This window comes from Hypanus sabinus, chromosome 8 (assembly GCF_030144855.1).
Source record: "Hypanus sabinus isolate sHypSab1 chromosome 8, sHypSab1.hap1, whole genome shotgun sequence".
NCBI lineage: Eukaryota > Metazoa > Chordata > Chondrichthyes > Myliobatiformes > Dasyatidae > Hypanus > Hypanus sabinus.
The window spans coordinates 169,707,150-169,730,810 of record NC_082713.1 but is presented as its reverse complement, the minus strand read 5'-3'; the positions used below and the strand labels follow the sequence as shown (position 1 = coordinate 169,730,810).

Below are 23,661 nucleotides of genomic sequence, written 5' to 3'. Positions count from 1 at the left end.
CATTACACGGTGCATTGGGATACTATACTGAAATCGATACACCCTTTTAACGGTAATCCATAAAACACACGAGCAGCATTAGGCCGATCGGCCCATCGTCTGCTCTGTTATTTCAGATTTATTGTCCCTGTCATCACCATCGCCCTGTCAGTTCTGAAGATCTTCGGCAAACCTAAAGCTTTGCAGAGACCGCAGGGCTGCCCGGAACACTGAGAGTTCTTTACCGCTACAATTAAATCACGCGAGAGCCAGCAGGAAGTTGCTGAGTATCCAAACTCCCTGTCGAATCTGAAGCTGTCTTGTGGCGAGCTGACCCGTTTAAAGTTTTGCTCCATGTGAAGACGGTACCAGACCCGGAAGAAGAGGTAAGGAAGGAGAGCGGCTGCCAGCGAAACACAGGGGCAAACACAGGCAGAGCAGAGGAGATGTGTCGCTTCAAGTGCGAGATATCTTGCCTACCGGCCGCACTAGTCATCTGGTCATCCACAGCCTTCATTATATCATTCATCATCGCTATGAGCGACGGGCACGTTTCTCCGCTCGTACCATTCATTAGGTAAGTGTCTCACCCTTCGGGAGCGAGGGAACCACTAACCCCCCTGGCCTCACTCACGGGGTAGAATGGGGTTATCCTACCGGGTGGGGGGTAAAGACAGCACTTGAGTTCTGAGACGAGGCGACCAGTCCCGGGGCCCCAGTGACAACCCCCTCCCCTCGCTTTTCCTCCGTGGACCACTTGCTGAATCTGACGAAACGGGAGTCCGGAGTTAACTCCGCCAACAACGATGATCCTTCCCGGAAATCGCCCTGATCAGATTCCGCTGTAAAGACGGGGCCCCGTTCCAGCCCAGAGTGCGGGGGTGGACCAGGGGCAGAAATTGACTCCCGTTAGCTCAATCCCATCCAACATTCCTTTGTTTATGAAGGTGTCAGGAAATGTCTCAACTTACACTTCGCAAAAGGGCAGCATCAGTGAATGCTGGGCCCATTAATTATCCGGGAGACGCCCCCGGGAGGGCAGGAAATTCTCTCTCCCTACTCTCAACTTCTTGTCAACTTTCCAGTCTCAACACTCGGGGAAACAGAAGCAGAACCGATTCCTTTAACTCTGCCCTTCCGAGCTTGTGACAGTTGGCATTCGTGTCGCCTGGTACCAACCGGTGACAGCTTGCATTTGTGTACCAATTCCATTCCGCCTCGATTCAGTTTATATTCATGTAGTGCCTGTAACCTATTGTCTGACATGCTGCATTTATGTAGCACCTTGAACCCAAGGCTGTTGGAAATCAGGAATAAACTGAGCAGGTTTATCTGCGGGAAGAGGAATGGTTAATGTTTCTGGATTGTGCCCCTTTGTCAGTGATGGGTCAGAGAGGAGGAACACACACAAAATGCTGGAGGAACTCAGCAGGTCAGGCAGCATCTATGGAAATGAATAAACAGTCCACATCTTATTGGAAAGGAAGGGAGGGGGACAAGCGGACAGGTGATAGGCGAGATCAGGGGAGGAGGAAGGTGGATGGGTGGGGGAGAAGGTTTAAATTTCTTCAGGGAAGGCATGCATTGAAGAGGCAAATCATAGACATAATAGATCCTGCGGGTGCTGGAAATCCAGAGCAACACACACAAAATGTTGGAGGAACTCAGCAGGTCAGGCAGCATCTGTGGAGAGGAATGAACTGTCAACGTTTCAACTCTTTATTCATCTCCATAGAAGCTGCCTGACCTGCTGAGTTCCTCCAGCATTGTGTATGTGTTGCTCTGGATTTCCAGCACCTGCAGGATCTCTTTTGTTTTTACACTAACCCCTTGTCCCTTCTCACGATATATATCTCTCCGTTCCCTGTATGTTCATGGGTTTTACAGCCTCTAAAATGCCAATATCATATCTACTTCCACTACCACCTTGGGCAGTGTGTTCCAGGCAACCACCACTCGTTTAAAAGTAAAACCTACTGTGAAAACTTTCTTCAAACTTTTCCCCTTCCCCCTTCTCTAGGTGCCCAGTGTCAGGAAAACACTTTGACAGTTACTCTTTCTATCCCTTTCAGAATTGGAATCAGGTTCATTATCACTGACAATGAGAATATATATAAAAAATAGATGTGTGCAAAAAGACAGCAAAGATAGTGATGTTGTGTTCATGGATCATTCAGAAATCTGATGGCGGAGGGAAAGAATCTGTTTCGAAAGCATTGCAAGTTCGTTTTCAGGCTCCTGTATCTCCTCCCTGACTGTAGCCATGAGATGAGGGTACGCCCTGGGTGAGGGACGCCAGCTTTTTGAGGCATCACCTTTTGAAGATGTCCTCAGTGGTGGGGAGGCTAGTGGCCACGGGGGAGCTGGCTGAGTTTGCAACCCTCTGCAGCTTTTTCCGATAAGTTTTATAAATTTCTATCAGGTCTCCCCTCTTCCTTCAACACCCCGGGGAAAACAATCCAAGCTTGCCCTACTTTTCCTTATGCTCTCTAATTTGGGCAACATCCCGGTGAACCTCTTCTGCAGCCTCTCCCAAGTGCCCACATCGTTCCTATAATGCAGTGAGTAGCACAACACACAATACTCCAAGTACAGCCTGACCATAGTTTTATACAATGGTGAATTGTCTTGGCATCATTTATACCAACATCCTCAACGGCACTGGGCTTGTATCAGGAATGGCTCTGTCAGTCTATGCACAAAGGGTCCTGCTGTTTACTGTACACTTCCTCTTACACTAGACCTCCCAAGAACAGCACCTGACATTGTGTGGATGAAACTCCATCTGCCATTCCTCCATCCAGATTTCTAACTGGTCTCTATCCTGCTGTATCCATCGGCAACCCTCCAACTATTCACAACACCACCAATCTTTGAGTTGTCTGCAAGACTCAAGATTGCTTAATGTCATTTCCTCTACTCAGGTGTGAAGGAGAACGAAATAATTGTTACTCTGGATCTGAAGCTGCACAAAAAAAACTTAATAAGATAAAGCCCACAATATATATGAATACACAAGATAGCTTATATACAGGCACAGGAGTGTCTGTACATAAGGTGATGAACAGGAAATGATGAAGTAGTGGTGGTTGGGGATGTGAAGGGTGGGTTAGTGGTTGATTATGTATTGAGCAATCTTGCTGCTTGCGGAAAGTCTCTGTCTGGTGAAAGCTACAGAGCTTCCTTCTGAGGGTGCGTAGCATCTGCTCCAGAGTCAGTGGACTCAAAAACAGTTATGAATCCACAATTAATCATGTATATATAACAACAGGAGCCCCAGTACTGACCCCTGTGGAACACCACTGATCACATGCCTGTGGTCAAAATAGCACCCTTCCAACATCACACTCCAACTTCTATGTCCAAGCCAATTTTGAATCCAGTCTACCAACTCCCCATTGATCCCATGCATCTTAATTGTCTGGACCAGCCTACCATGAGGGACTTTGTCAAAGCCTTTGCTAAAGCCCAGCCACTGCCTTACCCTCATCAATCCACTTTGAAACCTCCTCAATAAACTCAGTTAAATTTCAAAGATATGACCTCCCCTGCACAAAACAATACTGGCTATCCGTAATATGTTCACGCTTTTCCAGACATGAATATCCTATTCCTAAGAACTTTCCCCCCATAATTAATCTCCCATCATTTTAATGCTCACTGCCCTATTATTTCTTGATTGCTCCCATTTTAAGACTCACTGGCCTATTATAGACCATAAGACCATAAGATATAGGAGCAGAATTAGGCCATTTGATCCATCAAGTCTGCTTTGCCATTCAATCATGGCTGATCATTTTTTTCTCCTCCTAAGCCCTACACTCCAGCCTTCTCCCCATAACCTTTGATGCCGTGACCAATCAAGAACCTATCAATCTCTGCCTTAAATACACCCAGTGATCTGGCCTCCACAACTGCTTGTGGTAACAGATTCCACAATTCATCACCCTCTGGCTAAAGAAATTTCTCCATGCCTCTGTTTTAAATGGATGCCCCTCTATCCTCTTGTCCTAAACCCCCACCATGGGAGCCATCCTTTCCACATCTACTCTGTCTAGGCTTTTCAACATTCAAAAGCTTTCAATGAGATCCCACCTCATCCTAAATTTCAGTGAGTATAGACCCAAAGCCATCAAATGTTTCTCGTCTGATATCCCTTTCATTCCTGGAAACATCCTTGTGAACGTCCTCTGGACCCTCTCCAATGCCAGCACACCTTTTCTTAGATGAGGAGCCCAAAACTGTTCACAATACTCAAGGTGAGGCCTCACCAGTGCCTTATCAAGCCTCAGCATCACATCCCTGCTTTTATGTTCTAGACCTCTTGAAATGAATGTTAGCATGGCATTTGCCTTCCTCACCACCAACTCTACCTTCAAGTTAACCTTTAGTGTGTATTGCACACGGACTCTCAAGTCTCAGATTTTTGGATTTTCTCCCCATTTAGAAAATAGTCTGCACATTTATTTCTACTACCAAAGTGCATGGCCATGCATTTTCCAACATTGTATTTCATTTACCACATTTTTGCCCATTCTCCTAACCTCTTTGTCCTTCTGCAGCCTATCTTTTTCCTCAACACTATTCGCCCCCCCCCCCACCAATCTTTGTATCCTGCAAACTTGGCAACAAAGCCATCCATTCCATCACCTAAATCACTGATATACAGTGTAAAAGAAGCAGTCGTTCTTGAGGCAGTATCTTTTGAATGTGCCTTTGATGCTGGGGATGCTAGTACTGACGTAAAAGCTGGTGAATCCTCTGCAGCTTTTTCTGATCCTCAACATCAGAGCTCCCACACCAGATGGTGATGCAACCAGTCAGATTGCTCTCCACGGTACATCTGAAGAAATCAGCGGGTCAAACAGCATCATTTGTTATGGCTGAGGATAGGGAGAGAATGAGAGAGAAGGAGTTTTTTTTTTGTTTTTCACACCATCCTCTGTAAACTCTAGAGACTGTTGTATGTGAAAATTGCAGGAGATTAGCATATTCTGAGATACTCAAACCTCCCCATCTGGCACCAGCTATCATTCCATGATCAAAGTCACTTTTTCCCCACTGTGATGATTGGTCTGAACATCAACTGAGCCTCTTGACCATATCTGCATGTTTTTTATGCATTGAGTGCTGCCACATGATTGGCCAATTAGATATTTGCATTAATGAGCAGGTGTACAGGTGTACCTAATAAACTGGGCACTGAGTAGATTTTTTTTTCAAAGTTCAAAAATACAAAGTTGATTTAGTATTGAAGTACATATTTGTCACCATGTGCAACACTGAGGTTTGTTTTCCTGTCAGCATTCACAGTAAGTACAAAGAAACACAATAGAATCAATGAAAAACTACACATAACAAAGACGGACAAATAGCCCGTATTGAAAAACAACAAATTGTGGAACTACAAAAGAAAGAAAAATTAATACTGAGAACATAAGCTGGCAAGTCATTGAAAGTGAGTCTGTAGGTTGTGGAATCAATTCTGTGTTGGGATGAGTGAAGTTATTCACACTGGTTCAAGAACCTGGTGGTTGAGGGGTAATAACTATTCTTGAACCTGGTGGTGTAGGTCCTGAGGCTCCTGTACCTCCTTGCTGATGGCAGCAGCAGGAAGAGAGCATGGCCTGACTGGTGGGGGTCCTTGGCTGTGGTTTCTGCTCCTTGTAGGTGTGCTCAGTGGTGGGAAGGGCTTTACCCGCAATGGCTGGGCTGTAATTTTAAGGTGATTAGAGGAAAGTACAGGGGGAATTCAAAGTTAAGTTTTTTACACAGAGAGTGGTGGGTGTGTGGAATGTCCTTCCTGGGGGGGGTGGCAGAGGCAGATACATTAAGGATATTAAAGGAACTCTTAATTAGGCACATGGATGATACAAAAATGGAGAGCTATGTGGGAGGGAAGGGTTAGATTGATCTTGGAGTAGATTAAAATATTGGCACTAAATTTTGGGCTGAAGGGCCAGTTCTATGCTGTACTCTTGTTCTACGTAAATATTCAGAAACACATTGTCCTGTGGGGAAGGAGAGTTCCAAAGCATCACAATCCTTGGAGAAAAATTTAATTTGATTAGATTCAGATTTATTTGTCACAAGTACATCAGAATTTACAGTGAAACATATCATTTGCATTAACAACCAACAACCAAGGATCTGCTGGGGGAAGCTTGGCAGTGTCGCATTCTGGTGCCAACAGAGCGGGGCCACAATATTCAGCTGAACACCATGTAGCCAACATAACAATGAGCAAAAATAACAAGGCAAAATATCAGGAGCAAAACAAGTCCCCTTCCCTCACTCCCACCCGCACATACAGTCACAGCTCCAGGCTTCTGACCTTCAGCCATTGACTCTCTGCATTATAAATGACATACAACACAAGATCTATGTCTTACGGATTCAGCCTATTGAGACTGCTTCACCATTCCATCATGGCTAATTATCATTCCTCTCAACCCCCTTCTCCTACCTTCTCCCCATAACCTCTGACACTCTGGCTAATTAGAACCTATCTATCTCTGCCTTAACCTTACCTGGCAGGGGATCATCAGTGGCCAGGTGGGCTGAGGTACCAAGGTGAGAGCAATCCATTGTACTTCGGCTGCCATACCCCCTAATGCAGGATACTCCGCCGTGATAGTGTTGCACTGTGTTCTCGCTCTCTGGGATGCCACGGTGGCAATTACAGCTCGGGGTGTTGGAGTTCAGAGTCCACTTCCAGCATCCTCTGTGAGAATGTTTGTACGTTCTCCCTGTCAACCGCCTGGGTTTCCTCCGGGTGCTCCGGTCTCCTTTCGCTGCCCAAAGACATATTGGTTAGTGGGTTAATTGGTCATTGTAAATTGTCCTGCAATTAGGCTAGGGTTAAATCAGTAGGTTGCTGGGCAGTACGGATCCACATGGCACCTCTAAATAAATAAACAAACAAACGAATAAATAAATAAATCAGAGAATTGAGTTCAGGAGTTGGGATGTAATGTTAAAATTGTACAAGGCTTTGATGAGGCCAAATTTGGAGTATTGTGTACAGTTATGGTCACTGAATTATAGGAAAGATGTCAACAAAATAGAGAGAGTACAGAGGAGATTTACTAGAACGTTACCTGGGTTTCAGCACCTAAGTTACAGAGAAAGGTTGAACAAGTTAGGTCTTTATTCCTTGGAGTGTAGAAGGTTGAGGGGGACTTGATAGAGGTATTTAAAATTATGAGGGGGATAGACGGAGTTCACATAGGTAGGCTTTTTCCTTTGAGAGTAGGGGAGATTCAAACAAGAGGACATGAGTTAAGAGTTTGGGGGCAAAAGTTTAGGGGTAACACGAGGGAGAACTTCTTTACTCAGAGAGTGGTAGCTGTGTGGAACGAGCTTCCGGTAGAAGTGGTAGAGGCAGGTTCGATATTGTCATTTAAAAAAAAATTGGATAGGTATATGGACAGGAAAGGAATGGAGGGTTATGGGCTGAGTGCAGGTGGGTGAGACTAGGTGAGACTAAGTGTTTGGCACAGACTAGAAGGGCCGAGATGGCCTGTTTCCGTGCTGTAATTGTTATATGGTTATAACCCAATGACTTGTCCTCTACAACCATCTGTGGCAATGAATTCCACAATATATTGTATCCGCATCTTCCAGTTCTAGGTTCTTTCCCAAAGATTGAAAGATCTAATACCAGAGGTCATGCATTTAAGATAAGGGTTGGGGAAATTTGTGATAGGTGTCTGGAATGCCAGGAGTGGTGGTGGAGGCAGATGCGAGAGGGGCATTTCAGAAGCTAGTGCAGGGAAAGGAGGAATATGACCATGTCCAGGCAGAAGGGATTGATTAGGTGTTGTCAGCTTAAATAGTTCAGCATTAGCCTGTGGGCTGTAAGGCCTGTTCCCATGCTGTACTGTCCACATCTCCTTATCCAGTTTAAGATAAGGTTATGTTCAGGCTGGTGGCAATCAAAACAAGGAAAGCAACTAAATACTTGGTGAACTGTACTTTTTCTGGCAAATGATCATCGCAAACAGTAGTGTGTAACTTCCCTTTGGACTTAGAAGCAATTCGATGTGGCGGAAGGGAGGCGAGGCATACAACCCGTTGCTGAGAGCAAGGAAGACCCAAGGTTTGATAGATCTAAGCACTGGGCCGAATTGGAAAGGTTGAGTACAGGCAGAATCGAGGGAGTTGGGTCCAGGCCGTGTTGGAGCGACTGAACCTGATGTGTGGACGATGATTTAAGCACTGGGCCGAATTGGAAAGGTTGAGTACAGGTAGAATCGAGGGAGTTGGGTCCAGGCCGTGTTGGAGCGACTGAACCTGATGTGTGGACGATGATTTAAGCACTGGGCCGAATTGGAAAGGTTGAGTACAGGCAGAATCGAGGGAGTTGGGTCCAGGCCGTGTTGGAGTGACTGAACCTGATGTGTGGACGATGATTTAAGCACTGGGCCGAATTGGAAAGGTCAGGGTGTCGGGGCATGAGGTGAGGGACAAGTCGGTACAGCTCACTGCTCAGCTCTGTGCTAGGGGACGGTCTCTCTGTGGACTTCAGCTGAGAATGCTGTTTGCTTGGGCTTGTTGTTTATCCTTTCTCAGCACATTGGGTGGTTGATGATTTTCAGTTTTTTGGCTTTTTGTGTTTCTTTGTTTCATGGCTGCCTGTTGGGAGATGAATCACAAGGTTGTGCAGTGTTTACATATTTGATAATAAATGCACTTTGAAATTTGCTGTAACCACGAGAATGAGGGGAGATTAGATAGAGGTATACAAAATTATGAGGGGTATAGAATGGGGAAATGCAAGCCGGCTTATTGCACTCGGTTTGGGTGAGATGAGAACTGGAGCTCATGGGTTAAGGGTGAAGGGTGAAAAGTTTAAGGGGAAATTCTTGATGGGGAAATTCTTGACTCAGAGGATGGTGTGAGTGTGTAACGAGCTGCCAGTGGAAGTGGTGAATGTGAGTTTGATTGTAATATATAAGAGAAGGTTGGGTAAGTGTGTAGATGTGAGGGCTATGGTCCAGGTGCGGGTCGATTGGACTAGGCAGAATATCAGCTGTAGATGGGCCGAAGGGCCTGTTTCTGCGCTGTAGTCCTCTTTACTTCAACACTTGGGACCTTACAAATTTTGGGGAAGTCCCCTCTTACTTTTCTGAACTCCGGTGGATACAAGCCTAGCCTGTGGCAGCCTGCAAGTGCTGCCACACATTCCAGTGCCAACATAGTATGTAATAAAATACTACTTAATTGTATAAAATTAAACATTGCTGGAAATACAGTGGATTCTGGTTAACTGGGCCATTGATTAATCAGGGTAGCCACTTCTTTCAAACAACTCTTAAAGATAGAAAGTATTCGAGAAGAAAGCCAGGATTTCCTTCATTTATTTAAGACACTATGCAGTTTAATTGGGACAGGAGACTCTTGCCATACAGTTTCTAACTAGTGTCAGATGCATGCATTTGTGTGGCTGTTAGACAGTACACCATGCCTAGAGCAAGCAGTTTCTAAATTATTAATTATTTGTGTTCAGAAACCAATGATTTTTGCCGCTGATAGTTGGTGAGAAATAAGCAGTAAGACAATTCAGAACTGTCTTGCTTACTGCAGTTTCAAATGATTAGGCTTGGAGATGCCAGAAATGGCCAGAAGTAAAAATGAAATGATTTCACTACTTCAACAATTTAGGAATAATGGTAACATTTGAAGGTATTGACGATCATCTTCAGTGTTACAATGTAAATGAAGATTTGGAAGATGCAGTAATCAAAAGCATTGTGTGAAGGCAGCCCATTATCTGCACCAGGGATCTGCACTGATTTTGTTCATTTACAGTCAATCAAAAGAACATGGTTTCATACACTGGATGAATTCTTCTGGCAATAACTATTAGGAAGGAATACATAGTTTTATAGTACTGTAATAGGATTTATAGCATTCTAATTTGTTCTGCATTTCACCTAAATACATAATTTGTTTCTCAGTTAACTGGTAACTTGTATTTTTAAACATTGTTAACTATTCCAATGAAACTTAAGCTAAAAGCTGCTTCATTTGGCCAAAATGTACTGGTTCCAATGTATCCCAATTAACCAGAACCTACTGTACTCACTAGAATGAACAGCAGCTATAGAGAGAGTTAATACTTCAGGTTGATGATCTTTTATCAGAATATAGGCCTCCGCTTCACGTTCAATGATCAGCGATGCTGATGGGTGACAAAGGATATCTATGGCTGTCCCATGTCATTGGGTCTCGGGATGTACAAGGGCCAATGAGTCAGCATTCCTGAAGTTTGAGCCTGGATTTCAGGGTCTTTTCGTCGGATGGTCCGGGGGTCGATATCCAAGACTGAAGCCTGAAGGTCGATCGGAAGAATGAAAGTTGAAGTCCAAATGGCCAAAGCCTGGAAACAGGAGGCTGGAGGTCTGTCCTGGAGTCAGAGGCTGGATGCCAGTCCTGAGTTCGAGGATGGAGGCCTGTACTGGAGTTAAGACCATAAGATACAGGAGTAGAATTAGGCCATATGGGCCATCACATCTGCTCTGCCGTTTAATCATGGCTGATTCAATTTACCTCTCAGCCCCAATCTCCTGCCTTCAGCCCGTATCCCTTCATGTCCTGACCAAAAAAGAAACTAAATGCAGATGAAGTCCTGGCTTCCATATTGCCTGTGGCAAAGAATTCCACAGATTCACCACATTCTGGCTAAAAAAATTCTTCCTCATTTCCATTCTAAAAGGACGCCCCTCTAATCAGAGGCTCTGTCCTCTGGTCTTAGACTCTCCAACCATGTCCTTGTTACTATTGGGTGGTCTATAAAAAACACCCAGTAGAGTTATTGACCCCTTCATGTTTCTAATTTCCACCCACAGAGACTCTGTAGACAATCCCACCATGACTTCCTTCTTTTCTACAGCCGTGACACTATCTCTGAGCACCAGTGCCACACCCCCACCTCTTTTGCCTCCCTCTCTGTCCTTTCTGAAACATTTAAAGCCTGGCACTCAAAGTAACCATTCCTGCCCCTGAGCCATCCAAGTCTCTGTAATGGCCACCACATCATATCTCCAAGTACTGATCCACGCTCTAAGCTCATCTGCCTTGTTCACAATACTCGTTGCATTAAAACAGACACATCTCAAACCATCAGTGTGAATGTGTCCCTTCTCGATCATCTGCCTGTACTCCGTCTCGCACTATCTCCAAGTTTTCTCTATTTGTGGCCCAATGTTTTCCCTATTTGTGAGATTTGTCAGGGAAAATTTTCCCTTGAGGAAACCATACTGACTATGGCCTATTTTATCATGTGTCTCCAAGTACTGTGAGACCTCATCCTTAACAATCGACTCCAACAGCTTTCCAACCAGTGAGGTCAGACTAACTGGCCTATTGTTTGCTTCTGCCCCTCTCCCTTCTTGAAGAGTGGAGTGACATTTGCAATCTTCCGGTGTTCCAGCACCATCCCAGAATCGAGTGATCCTTGACAGATCATTATTATTGCCTCCACAATCCCTTCAGCCCCCTCTTTCAGGACCCTGAGGTGTACACCATCTGGTCCGGGTGACCAATCTACCTTCAGATCTTTTGGTTTCCCAAGAACCTTCCATCTAGTAATGGTAACTTCACCCAGTTCATGACCCCTGACACCTGGAACTCCCACTACACTGCTAGGGTCTTCCACAGTGTTTCTTCATTCACTACCTTTTCCAGCATCATTTTCCAGTGGTCCAATATTCACACTTGCCTCTATTTTACACTTCATGTATCTGAAAAAGTTTTCGGTGTCCTCTTTAATATTATTAGCTCAGTTACTTTCATATTCCATCTTTACCTTCTTAGTTGCTTTCTGCTGTTTTTTTAAAAGTTTCGCAATCCACCGACTTCCCATTAATTTTTGCTCTATTATATGCTTTCTGTTTGGCTTTGACTTCCCTTGTTAGCCACAGTTGTGTCATCTTTCCTTAACAATACTTCTTCTTTGAAATGTATATATGCTGAGCTTTCCGAATTGCTTCCAGAAAATCCAGCCATTGCTGCTCTGCCGTCATCCCTGCCAGTGTTCTTTTCCAATCAGTTCTGGCTAACTCCTCTCTGTAATCCCCTTTACTCCACTGTAATATTGATACATCTGACTTCAGCTTCTCCTTCTCAGGTTTCAGGGTGAATTTAATCATAATATGATCACTTTCCCTTAAGGGTTTTTTTTTGACCTTGAGCTCTCTGATCAATTCTGGTTTATTGCTCAACAATCAATCCAGAATAGCTGATCCTCTAGTGGGCTCGACCATGATCTGCTCTAAAAAAAACCCATCTCGTAGGCACTCTAGAAATTCCCCACCAGGAATCCAGCACCAACCTGATTTTCCCAATCTACCTGCATATTGAAGTGCCCCATGGCTATTGTAGTATTGGTATGCATTTTCTGTTTCCCGTTGTAATTTGTAAACCACATCCTTACTACTGTTTGGGTGTCTCTATAGGACTTCATTAGTGTCTTTTTACCCTTACAGTTCCTTGGCTGTAACCACAATGATTCAATACCTTCAGACCCCATGTCACCTCTTTCTAATGATTTGATTTCATTTTTTACCAAGAGCAATGCCACCCCTCTGCCTTCTTGCCTGTCCTTTCAATACAATGTATCTCCTTGGGCATTAAGCTTCCAGCTACAATTTTGCAGCCATGGTTCAGTGATGCCTGCCATACCTGCCAACCTGCCAATCTGCAACTGTGCTGCAAGTTCATCTACCTTATTCTGTATACTGTGCACAGTCAGATACAACTTTTTTCGATTTTTTTGCTCATGCTCAACCTCTTGATTCTTAACTTTGTCTGAGGTCTCACCAACATCTGCCTCCACAACCTCTCCACTAACTGTCCTGGCACTCTGGTTTCCATCCGCCTGCAGCTCTAGTTTAAACCTCACTGTGCAGCATTAACAAACCTTCCTGCTACGATATTAGTCTCCCTTCAGTTCAGGTGCAAACCTTCCTTTCTGTACAGGTCCCACCTTTCCTGGAAGAGAGCCCAATGATCCAAAAATCTTATGCCCTCCCTCCTACACCAACTCCTTCGCCACATATTAAATTGTATAATCTTCCTCATTCTGTCTTCACTAGCACATGGCACAGGTAGCAATTCTGAGATCACAACCCTGGGGGTCCTGCCCTTTAACTTAGCACCCAACTCCCTGAACTCCCTATGCAGAACCTCTTCACTGGTCATATCCATGTCATAGGTACCGACATAGACCACGACTACTGGCTGTTCACCCTCTTACTTAGGAATGCTGAGGACTCGATCCAAAATATCCCAGACCTTGGCATCCGGGAGGCAACGTACCATCCGGGTATTTCATTCATTCCTACAGAACCTCCTGTCTGTTCCCTACCTAATGAATCCCTTATCACCATAGCGTGCCTCTTCTTCTCCTTCCCTTCTGAATCATAGAGGCAGACAGTGCCACAGACCTGTGACTTTCCTCTGTTAGGTCAACCCCCACCGACTGTGTCCAAAGTGATGAACCTATTGTTGAGAGGGATGGCCACAAAAGCACTCTGCACTGGCTCCTTAACCCCTTTCCCTTCCTGACTGTAACCCAGTCTCGTGTGTCCTGCACCTTGTATAACTGATCTGTCTATATCCTATCTATCACCCCTTCAGCTTCCCCAATGATCCAGAGTTCATCCAGTTCCAGCTCCAAATCCTTAACGTAGATTGTTAGAAGCTGCAGCTGGATGCACTTCTTGTAGTGTAGTCATCAGCATCACTGGAGATCTCCCTGCCTTCCCAAACCCTGCAAGAGAAGCATTGCACTATCCTGCCTGGCATCTCTACTGTCCCAGCTGAGCAAATATAAAGAAGAGAAGGAAAAAACGGGCTTTTCTTTCCTTTGTTGAGTGAAGCCTCGAGAAGCTAGAGCCTTAAGACCATTCAATCTGACGATGGCTGCTGCTTTCCTTTAATTTTCTCTTACTAATCAATCCCAAACGCCGATTGGACGCTGATCAAAGCTCTTATTATGTTGCCACAAACTGCTCCTGCCCTTTATCCTCGGGCAGTGGACCTGTTTGAAGTCCCCTTCTCTCCAACTTCTGATGTCTGATTGGCCATTGGTCAAAGTGTTGGAGGCCGGGGGCCTGCCCTGGAGTTGGAGGCCGGGGGCCTGCCGTGGAGTTGGAGGCCGGGGCCCTGCCCTGGAGTTGGAGGCCGGGGCCCTGCCCTGGAGTTGGAGGCCGGGGCCCTGCCCTGGAGTTGGAGGCCGGGGGCCTGCCCTGGAGTTGGAGGCCGGGGCCCTGCCCTGGAGTTGGAGGCTGGGGGCCTGCCCTGGAGTTGGAGGCCGGGGGCCTGCCCTGGAGTTGGAGGACTGTATGTGCGTGTGGGTGGGTGGGAGGGAAGAAAGGGGCTTTATTTATTTTATTTTGAGATTCTGCTCGGAACAAGCCCTTCCAGCCCAATGAGCCATTCGGTCCTATAACTCACTGATTTAACACTAGCCTAACCACAGGAAAATTTACAACGACCAGTTAACCTGCTAACTGCTATGTCATTGGACTGTGAGAAAAACTGGAACATCCAGAGGAAATCCACACAGTCACAGGAAGAACATAAAACTCCTTAATTAAATTCCAACCTCCGACACTCTGATCTGTAAAAGCATCGCACTAACCACCCCACTACCTTGTTTCGTTGCTCGTTGTGTTCAGTGTTGTTCTGCTGAGCATCGTTGGTGCCAGAATGCGGAGTGACACTTACAGTCTGTCCCCAGTACATCCTCAGACTTTGTTGGTCATTAATGCAAATGGCGCATTTCACTGTATGTTTTGATGCACAAGTGATAATCTGAATCTAGGATAAACAGCATGGTCTCACTTTGATTTACATCCAAGGTTTTGGCCACAATGGAATGAGCATTTGCATACTTTTGGGTGAATTCTGGTGGGAAGGGTCAATGTCGAGATCATAATCAGGTCATGGCCAGGATGAGGAGGAATTTATTTAGCTACTGTGATGTCCTTGCCATGTTTTTCATCTTTTTTTCTCACTATATTTCTTTGTAGTGATACCGGAGCAAACCCTCCAGAGAGTTGTGTGTTTGGATTAATGGTAAATATCTCCGCCTTTCTGGGTAAGCACAGAAACCTCTCATTCTTTTACAGAAGATGTGGGGTGGATTGGAAATTTTCTGCAGGTTCTCCTTCATCTTGGCTGTCCTCTTTATGGCTTCCTTCTGCATTCTTCCTTCCTTGCAGTTTCTGCTCGCTTTGGGTAGGTGAGAAGTCTGTGAAGGATGTTTGCTACCCTGGCCGCTCCCTTCTCTCTCTTTTATGTTCAGTCGGAAGATGGAGGAGTTTGAAAGTTCGTACAACTAGATTCAGGAATAGCTTCTTCCCCACTGCTGACTTCTGAACCAATCTCCTCTTTCATATCCCCTTTCCAGTGGTTCGACAATGTTCTTGAACTCTTAATTCTAACTCAGCACTGTCCTGTTGCTGCAAAGCAACAAACTTCAGGTAGCCTCCAGCATGAACATCGACATCTCCCTTCCGTAATTTTCCCCTCCCCTTCTTCTATTCCTCACTCTTCTCCTCACCTCCTGCTGTCCCTCCTCCTTCCCTTTCTCCCATGATCCACACTCCCCTCCTATCAGATTCCTTCTTCTCCTGTCACCTTTTCCACCCACCTGGCTTCACCTATCACCTTTGAGCTATCCTCCTTCCCTTCCCCCCTCAACATTCTTATTCTGGCATCTTCTGTTTTATAATAGTTTTTCCAATCCTGAAGAAGTTGTCTTGGCTGGAAACCTCGACTGTTTATTCATTTCCATAGATGCTGCCTGACCTGCCAAGTTCCTCCAGCATTTTGCTTGGGTTACTCTGGATTTCCAGCATCTGCAGAATCCCTCGTGTTTAACAAATTCCACAAGATATATTGGTGACAATAAACCTGATTCTGTTTTGTAATTGTCACTATAGTATTTCTTTCTGCACTGCTGCACCTTACACTATTCCATGTTCCTCATGCTCAATGTTGTGTTTCTCATTACACTGTCAGCTTTATGTCAGCAGGGAATTTTATTGGTTCATGGACAGCTTCTACACCGCTGTTATTTATTCACTGAGATACAGTGTGGAACAGGCGCTTCCTGTCCTTCGCGCCACACCACCCAGTGACCCCGGAATTAACCTTAGACTGATCACGGGACGATAGACACTGACCCATTAACCTACGAACCCATACATCTTTGAAATGTGGGAGGAAACCAGAGCGCCCGGAGGAAACCCACACGGTCACGGGGAGAGCATACGGACAGTGGTGGGGATTGAACTTCACTATGAAGTATTGTGCGAAACACCATGCTGTTGTTCCCCACAATTTTCTAAGACAATCAAACGTATCCCTATTGTAAGATGGACTCTTGACCTCACAACCTATTCGTTATGATCTTGCATCTTACTGTCTAGCTGCGCTGCACTTTCTCTGAAGCTGATACACCTTACTCTACATTCTGTTGTTGTTTCACCTTGCTTGGCCTCAGTGCACTGTGTAGTGATCTGATCTGTATGGACAGTTTGCAAGAGAAGCTTTTCACTGTACCTCAGTATGAATGATCAATTCTAGTTCCATGGGGGGGTCTGGGCTGGATATGGGTTGAATGCAGGAAACTGGAACAATGTAATTGGCATGGACTGGTTGGGCTGAACAGCCTCCATCTGTGCTGTATTGCTCCAAGATTCTATAAAACCCAGGTAATATTCCTCACTATCTCACGTTTAAGGTCCCCTCTACTCCATAGAAACGCAACGTTGTCCAGATTAGGGTCCAGTCTCTCAAGGACTGCCCACCTTCACCCATGACGACCCTATGGCCCAGCCCAGGGAGGGGTGATGCGGCTCTGGGGCAGCAGGACCACAGACATCTCCATGGTAACCCAGCAGCCCTCTCAACCGCCAACCGCCTCCACGGGCCGATGTCTGCCGACCCACCAGAGCGGAGAGGGCTGACGCCCAGCGGCGCTGGGGGTTGCTCGTGCAGGCATGGGCAACAGCCATGCGACATCACACACAAGCCCCTCCCCTGCCTCGTGCAGGTCACTACCGGGGTAGTGGGTGTGACTCTGGAACCGTGGGCGGGGGGGTGTCTTGAAGCTGCATGTGCGTGGAACTTGACAGAGCTTTGGTTTATCCCATTCAAACAAAGTTCAAAAGTACATTTATTATCAGACTTGAGGTTCGGCTCCTTACAGGCAGTCACAAAACAAAGAAACATAAAAAAGAATCACAAACACGAGAAAATCTGCAGACGCTGGAAATCCAGAGCAACACACACAAAATGCTGGAGGAACTCAGCAGGTCAAGCAGCATCTCTGGAACGGAGAACATTTCGGGCCGAGACCCTTCATCAGGACTGGAAATGTGTCCCATCGATGCTGCCTGACCTGCTGAGTTCCTCCAGCATCTTGTGTGTGCTGCCATAAAAAAGAATACCATCAAAGAGAATGCTGCAGACAATTGCAGACAGCATTCTGAAATGGTTCACAAAGAGAGGAGGTGTTCTGCTTTACTGTCACTGCAGACCCACCTGTGCTGTTCACATGAAGTGATGGACCCAAGTTTCAAATGGCTGCAGGGTACAGAACTTCGGATGAGAAGAAGAGAAAGTGGTATTTTGCTAAAGATGTGAATAGTTTAAGGCAAAAGGAACCTGGAGTCCTGGTTATATCTGAATTAGCAATCTCAGGTTACAAAGATTATAGATGCTGTGCTAAAGGTGAGCTCAATTGTGCCAAATGCAGGGAAAAGCATTAGATGCCATGTTGATCAGCATGGACGAGTAAGGCCGAAGGGCCTGGTGTCCATGCTGTGTTCCTTTATGACCCTATATTGTAGAATTACAGAATTTTATGTCCAAAGAGAGAGACAGGTGGGACAAGGGAGAAAGAAAAGAAAAGTTGGGGGGGGGGGGAGAGAGAGAGAGAAAACAAACAAACATATCATGGCTGAAGGCTGAATTCTCCAATTAGACCCCACATAATCCCAAACTTGTCTTTGTTATTTTTTAATATTCTAATGAAATGAGACTCCATTGTCACTCCTGCACGAAGAAACATTTCGCGATTGCGAAATGTACAGGAGCGTGTTCTGCTAATTATCAGAGTCTTGATCAAAATGCCAGAGGAAATGGTTTCTATTGATAATTCTTTCCAACCCAGGGTAATTTTTAACGACCTGTAAGATACCCCTTACCATTCTCCGCAGAATATGGATATTCAGCAGATTTAGCCTAGTTGGGCAGACACATCGTCGGCTAAAGAGCTGGTTACTACGCTCACCTCGTTCTCTCCCATTACAACACGGACAGGTTCCCGTCTGTACGTATTGATCACATGTACGTGACAGCAGAGAGTGAAATCCATCTTTGTATTAACAACCCCCACAGTCTGAGAATGTGCTGGAGGTGGGGCTTGTGCCACGCTCATTCCAGCACCAACATAACATGTCCACGATGTTCGGAGGAACAACAGAAACTGCAGCAAAACCAGAGCCTGACCCACTCAACCTCTGCAACATGGGAAGAGTATGGAGGAGAATCCCCCCGTCACGGGGAGAGGGTACACACCCCCCCCGTCAGAGGGAGAGGGTACTCACAACCCCCCATCACGGGGAAAGGGTACACACCCCCCCCCCGTCAGAGGGAGAGGGTACTCACAACCCCCCATCACGGGGAAAGGGTACACACCCCCCCCCCCGTCAGAGGGAGAGGGTACACCCCCCCCCCCCCGTCAGAGGGAGAGGGTACTCACAACCCCCCATCAGAGGGAGACGGTACACACACCCCCCCTTCAGAGGGAGACGGTACACACCCCCCCATCACGGGGAGACGGTACACGCACCCCCCCTTCAGAGGGAGACGGTACACACACCCCCCGTCAGAGGGAGAGGGTACACACACCCCCCCCCGTCAGAGGGAGGGTACACACACCCTCGTCACTGGGAGAGGGTACTCACAACCCCCCATCAGAGGGAGACGGTACACACACACCCCCCGTCAGAGGGAGACGGTACACACCCCCCCTTCAGAGGGAGACGGTACACACACCCCCCCTTCAGAGGGAGACGGTACACACACCCCCCGTCAGAGGGAGACGGTACACACCCCCCCTTCAGAGGGAGACGGTACACACACCCCCCGTCAGAGGGAGACAGTACACACACCCCCTCTTCAGTGGGAGAGGGTACTCACAACCCCCCATCAGAGGGAGACGGTACACACACCCCCCGTCAGAGGGAGACGGTACACACCCCCCCTTCAGAGGGAGACGGTACACACACCCCCCCTTCAGAGGGAGACGGTACACACACCCCCCGTCAGAGGGAGACGGTACACACACCCCCTCTTCAGTGGGAGAGGGTACTCACAACCCCCCATCACAGGGAGAGGGTACACACACCCCCCCCCGTCAGAGGGAGGGTACACACACCCTCGTCACTGGGAGAGGGTACACACAACCCCCGTCACCGGGAGAGGGTACACACACCACCCCATCAGAGGGAGACGGTACACACACACCCCCCGTCATGGGGACAGGGTACACACACCCCCCGTCATGGGGAGAGGGTACACACACACCCCCGTCAGAGGGAGAGGGTACACACACCCCCCCGTCAGAGGGAGAGGGTACACACACCCCCCCGGCAGAGGGAGAAGGTACACACCCCCCCTGTCACGGGGAGAGGGTACACACACCCCCCCCGTCAGAGGGAGAGGGTACACACACCCCCCCGTCAGAGGGAGAGGGTACACACACACCCCGTCACGGGGAGAGGGTACACACACACCCCCGTCAGAGGGAGAGGGTACACACACCCCCCCCGTCAGAGGGAGGGTACACACACCCCCCCGTCAGAGGGAGAGGGTACACACACCCCCGTCAGAGGGAGAGGGTACACACACCCCCCCGTCACGGGGAGAGGGTACACACCCCCCCGTCAGAGGGAGAGGGTACACACACCCCCCCGTCAGAGGGAGAGGGTACACACACCCCCCCGTCAGAGGGAGAGGGTACACACACACCCCCCCGTCAGAGGGGGAGGGTACACACACCCCCCGTCAGAGGGAGAGGGTACACACACCCCCGTCAGAGGGAGAGGGTACACACACCCCCCGTCACGGGGAGAGGGTACACACACCCCCCCCGTCAGAGGGAGAGGGTACACACCCCCCCCCCGTCACGGGGAGAGGGTACACACACCCCCCCGTCATGGGGAGAGGGTACACACACCCCCCCGTCAGAGGGAGAGGGTACACACACCCCCCCCGTCAGAGGGAGAGGGTACACACCCCCCCCCCCCCCCGTCACGGGGAGAGGGTACACACCCCCCCGTCAGAGGGAGAGGGTACACACACCCCCCCGTCAGAGGGAGAGGGTACACACCCCCCCCGTCAGAGGGAGAGGGTACACACACCCCCCCGTCATGGGGAGAGGGTACACACACCCCTCCTTCATGGGGAGAGGGTACACACACCCCCCCGTCAGAGGGAGAGGGTACACACACCCCCCCCCATCACGGGGAGAGGGTACACACACCCCCCCTTCATGGGGAGAGGGTACACACACCCCCCCGTCACGGGGAGAGGGTACACACACCCCCCCTTCATGGGGAGAGGGTACACACACCCCCGTCACGGGGAGAGGGTACACACCCCCCCCCCCGTCAGAGGGAGAGGGTACACACCCCCCCGTCATGGGGAGAGGGTACACACACCCCCCCCCCATCACGGGGAGAGGGTACACACACCCCCCACCCCCGTCATGGGGAGAGTGTACACACACCCCCCCCCCGTCAGAGGGAGAGGGTACACACACCCCCCCGTCACGGGGAGAGGGTACACACACCCCCCCGTCACGGGGAGAGGGTACACACACCCCCCCGTCACGGGGAGAGGGTACACACACCCCCCCGTCACGGGGAGAGGGTACACACACCCCCCCGTCACGGGGAGAGGGTACACACCCCCCCCGTCAGAGGGAGAGGGTACACACACCCCCCCGTCAGAGGGAGAGGGTACACACACACCCCGTCACGGGGAGAGGGTACACACACCCCCCTCCCCCGTCATGGGGAGAGGGTACACACACCCCCCCGTCACGGGGAGAGGGTACACACACCCCCCCCCCGTCAGAGGGAGAGGGTACACACACCCCCCCCCGTCAGAGGGAGAGGGTACACACACACCCCCCCGTCAGAGGGAGAGGGTACACACACACCCCGTCACGGGGAGAGGGTACACACACACCCCCGTCAGAGGGAGAAGGTACACACCCCCCCCGTCAGAGGGACATGGTACACCCCCCACACGTCACGGGGAGAGGGTACACACACACCCCCGTCAGAGGGAGAGGGTACACACACCCCCGTCAGAGGGAGAGGGTACACACACCCCCCCCCGTCAGAGGGAGAGGGTACACACACCCCCCCGTCACGGGGAGAGGGTACACACACCCCCCCTGTCACGGGGAGAGGGTACACACACCCCCCCCCGTCAGAGGGAGAGGGTACACACACACCCCCGTCAGAGGGAGAGGGTACACACACCCCCCCCGTCAGAGGGAGGGTACACACACCCCCCCGTCATGGGGAGAGGGTACACACACACCCCCGTCAGAGGGAGAGGGTACACACACCCCCCCGTCAGAGGGAGAGGGTACACACACACCCCCGTCACGGGGAGAGGGTACACACACCCCCCCGTCAGAGGGGGAGGGTACACACACCCCCCGTCAGAGGGAGAGGGTACACACACACACCCCGTCAGAGGGAGAGGGTACACACACTCCCGTCACAGGGAGAGGGTACACACACACCCCCGTCAGAGGGAGGGTACACACACACCCCCGTCAGAGGGAGAGGGTACACACACCCCCCCGTCAGAGGGAGAGGGTACACACACACCCCCGTCAGAGGGAGGGTACACACACACCCCCGTCAGAGGGAGAGGGTACACACACCCCCCCGTCAGAGGGAGAGGGTACACACACCCCCCCGTCAGAGGGAGAGGGTACACACACCCCCCGTCAGAGGGAGAGGGTACACACACCCCCCCGTCAGAGGGAGAGGGTACACACACCCCCCCCGTCACGGGGAGAGGGTACACACACCCCCCCGTCAGAGGGAGAGGGTACACACACCCCCCCGTCAGAGGGAGAGGGTACACACACCCCCACGTCATGGGGAGAGGGTACACACACCCCCCCTTCATGGGGAGAGGGTACACACACCCCCCCGTCAGAGGGAGAGGGTACACACACCCCCGTCACGGGGAGAGGGTACACACACCCCCCCCGTCACGGGGAGAGGGTACACACACCCCCCCGTCAGAGGGAGAGGGTACACACACCCCCGTCAGAGGGAGAGGGTACACACACCCCCCCGTCAGAGGGAGAGGGTACACACACCCCCGTCAGAGGGAGAGGGTACACACACCCCCCCGTCAGAGGGAGAGGGTACACACACACCCCCGTCACGGGGAGAGGGTACACACACCCCCCCGTCAGAGGGAGAGGGTACACACACCCCCCCCCATCACGGGGAGAGGGTACACACACCCCCCCTTCATGGGGAGAGGGTACACACACCCCCCACCGTCACGGGGAGAGGGTACACACACACCCCCTTCATGGGGAGAGGGTACACACACCCCCCCTTCATGGGGAGAGGGTACACACACCCCCCCCCCGTCACGGGGAGAGGGTACACACACCCCCCCTTCATGGGGAGAGGGTACACACACCCCGGTCACGGGGAGAGGGTACACACCCCCCCCCCGTCAGAGGGAGAGGGTACACACCCCCCCGTCATGGGGAGAGGGTACACACACCCCCGTCAGAGGGAGAGGGTACACACACACCCCCGTCACGGGGAGAGGGTACACACACCCCCCACCCCCGTCATGGGGAGAGGGTACACACACCCCCCCCCCCCGTCAGAGGGAGAGGGTACACACACCCCCCCCCGTCACGGGGAGAGGGTACACACACCCCCCTCCCCCGTCATGGGGAGAGTGTACACACCCCCCCCCGTCAGAGGGAGAGGGTACACACCCCCCCCGTCAGAGGGAGAGGGTACACACACACCCCCGTCACGGGGAGAGGGTACACACACCCCCCCCGTCAAAGGGAGAGGGTACACACACCCCCCCGTCAGAGGGAGAGGGTACACACACACCCCGTCACGGGGAGAGGGTACACACACCCCCCTCCCCCGTCATGGGGAGAGGGTACACACACCCCCCCGTCACGGGGAGAGGGTACACACACCCCCCCCCGTCAGAGGGAGAGGGTACACACACCCCCCCGTCAGAGGGAGAGGGTACACACACACCCCGTCACGGGGAGAGGGTACACACACACCCCCGTCAGAGGGAGAAGGTACACACCCCCCCCGTCAGAGGGACATGGTACACCCCCCACACGTCACGGGGAGAAGGTACACACACCCCCCCCGTCAGAGGGAGGGGGTACACACACACCCCCGTCAGAGGGAGAGGGTACACACACCCCCCCCCCCATCACGGGGAGAGGGTACACACACCCCCCCCGTCAGAGGGAGAGGGTACACACACCCCCCCCCCGTCAGAGGGAGAGGGTACACACACCCCCCCGTCACGGGGAGAGGGTACACACACCCCCCCTGTCACGGG

At 50.1% G+C, this 23,661-nt stretch overlaps 1 protein-coding gene across 6 annotated transcripts in view; it reads left to right on the top strand.

Moving 5' to 3' along the window:
- Positions 1-265: 265 nt before the first annotated feature.
- dram1 (DNA-damage regulated autophagy modulator 1) overlaps positions 266-23,661 on the top strand; it is a 533,733-nt gene continuing 510,337 nt past the window's right edge. For 4 of the 6 annotated variants that reach the window (XM_059978519.1, XM_059978518.1, XM_059978516.1 and 1 more), the window contains exons 1-2: positions 266-556; positions 15,021-15,088. In XM_059978519.1, coding sequence (XP_059834502.1) covers positions 426-556; positions 15,021-15,088 — 199 coding nt within the window. In that variant the 5' untranslated portion in view covers positions 266-425. The remainder of the gene's footprint in view (positions 557-15,020; positions 15,089-23,661) is intronic. The other 2 variants (XM_059978517.1, XM_059978521.1) reach the window with 1 other exon arrangement.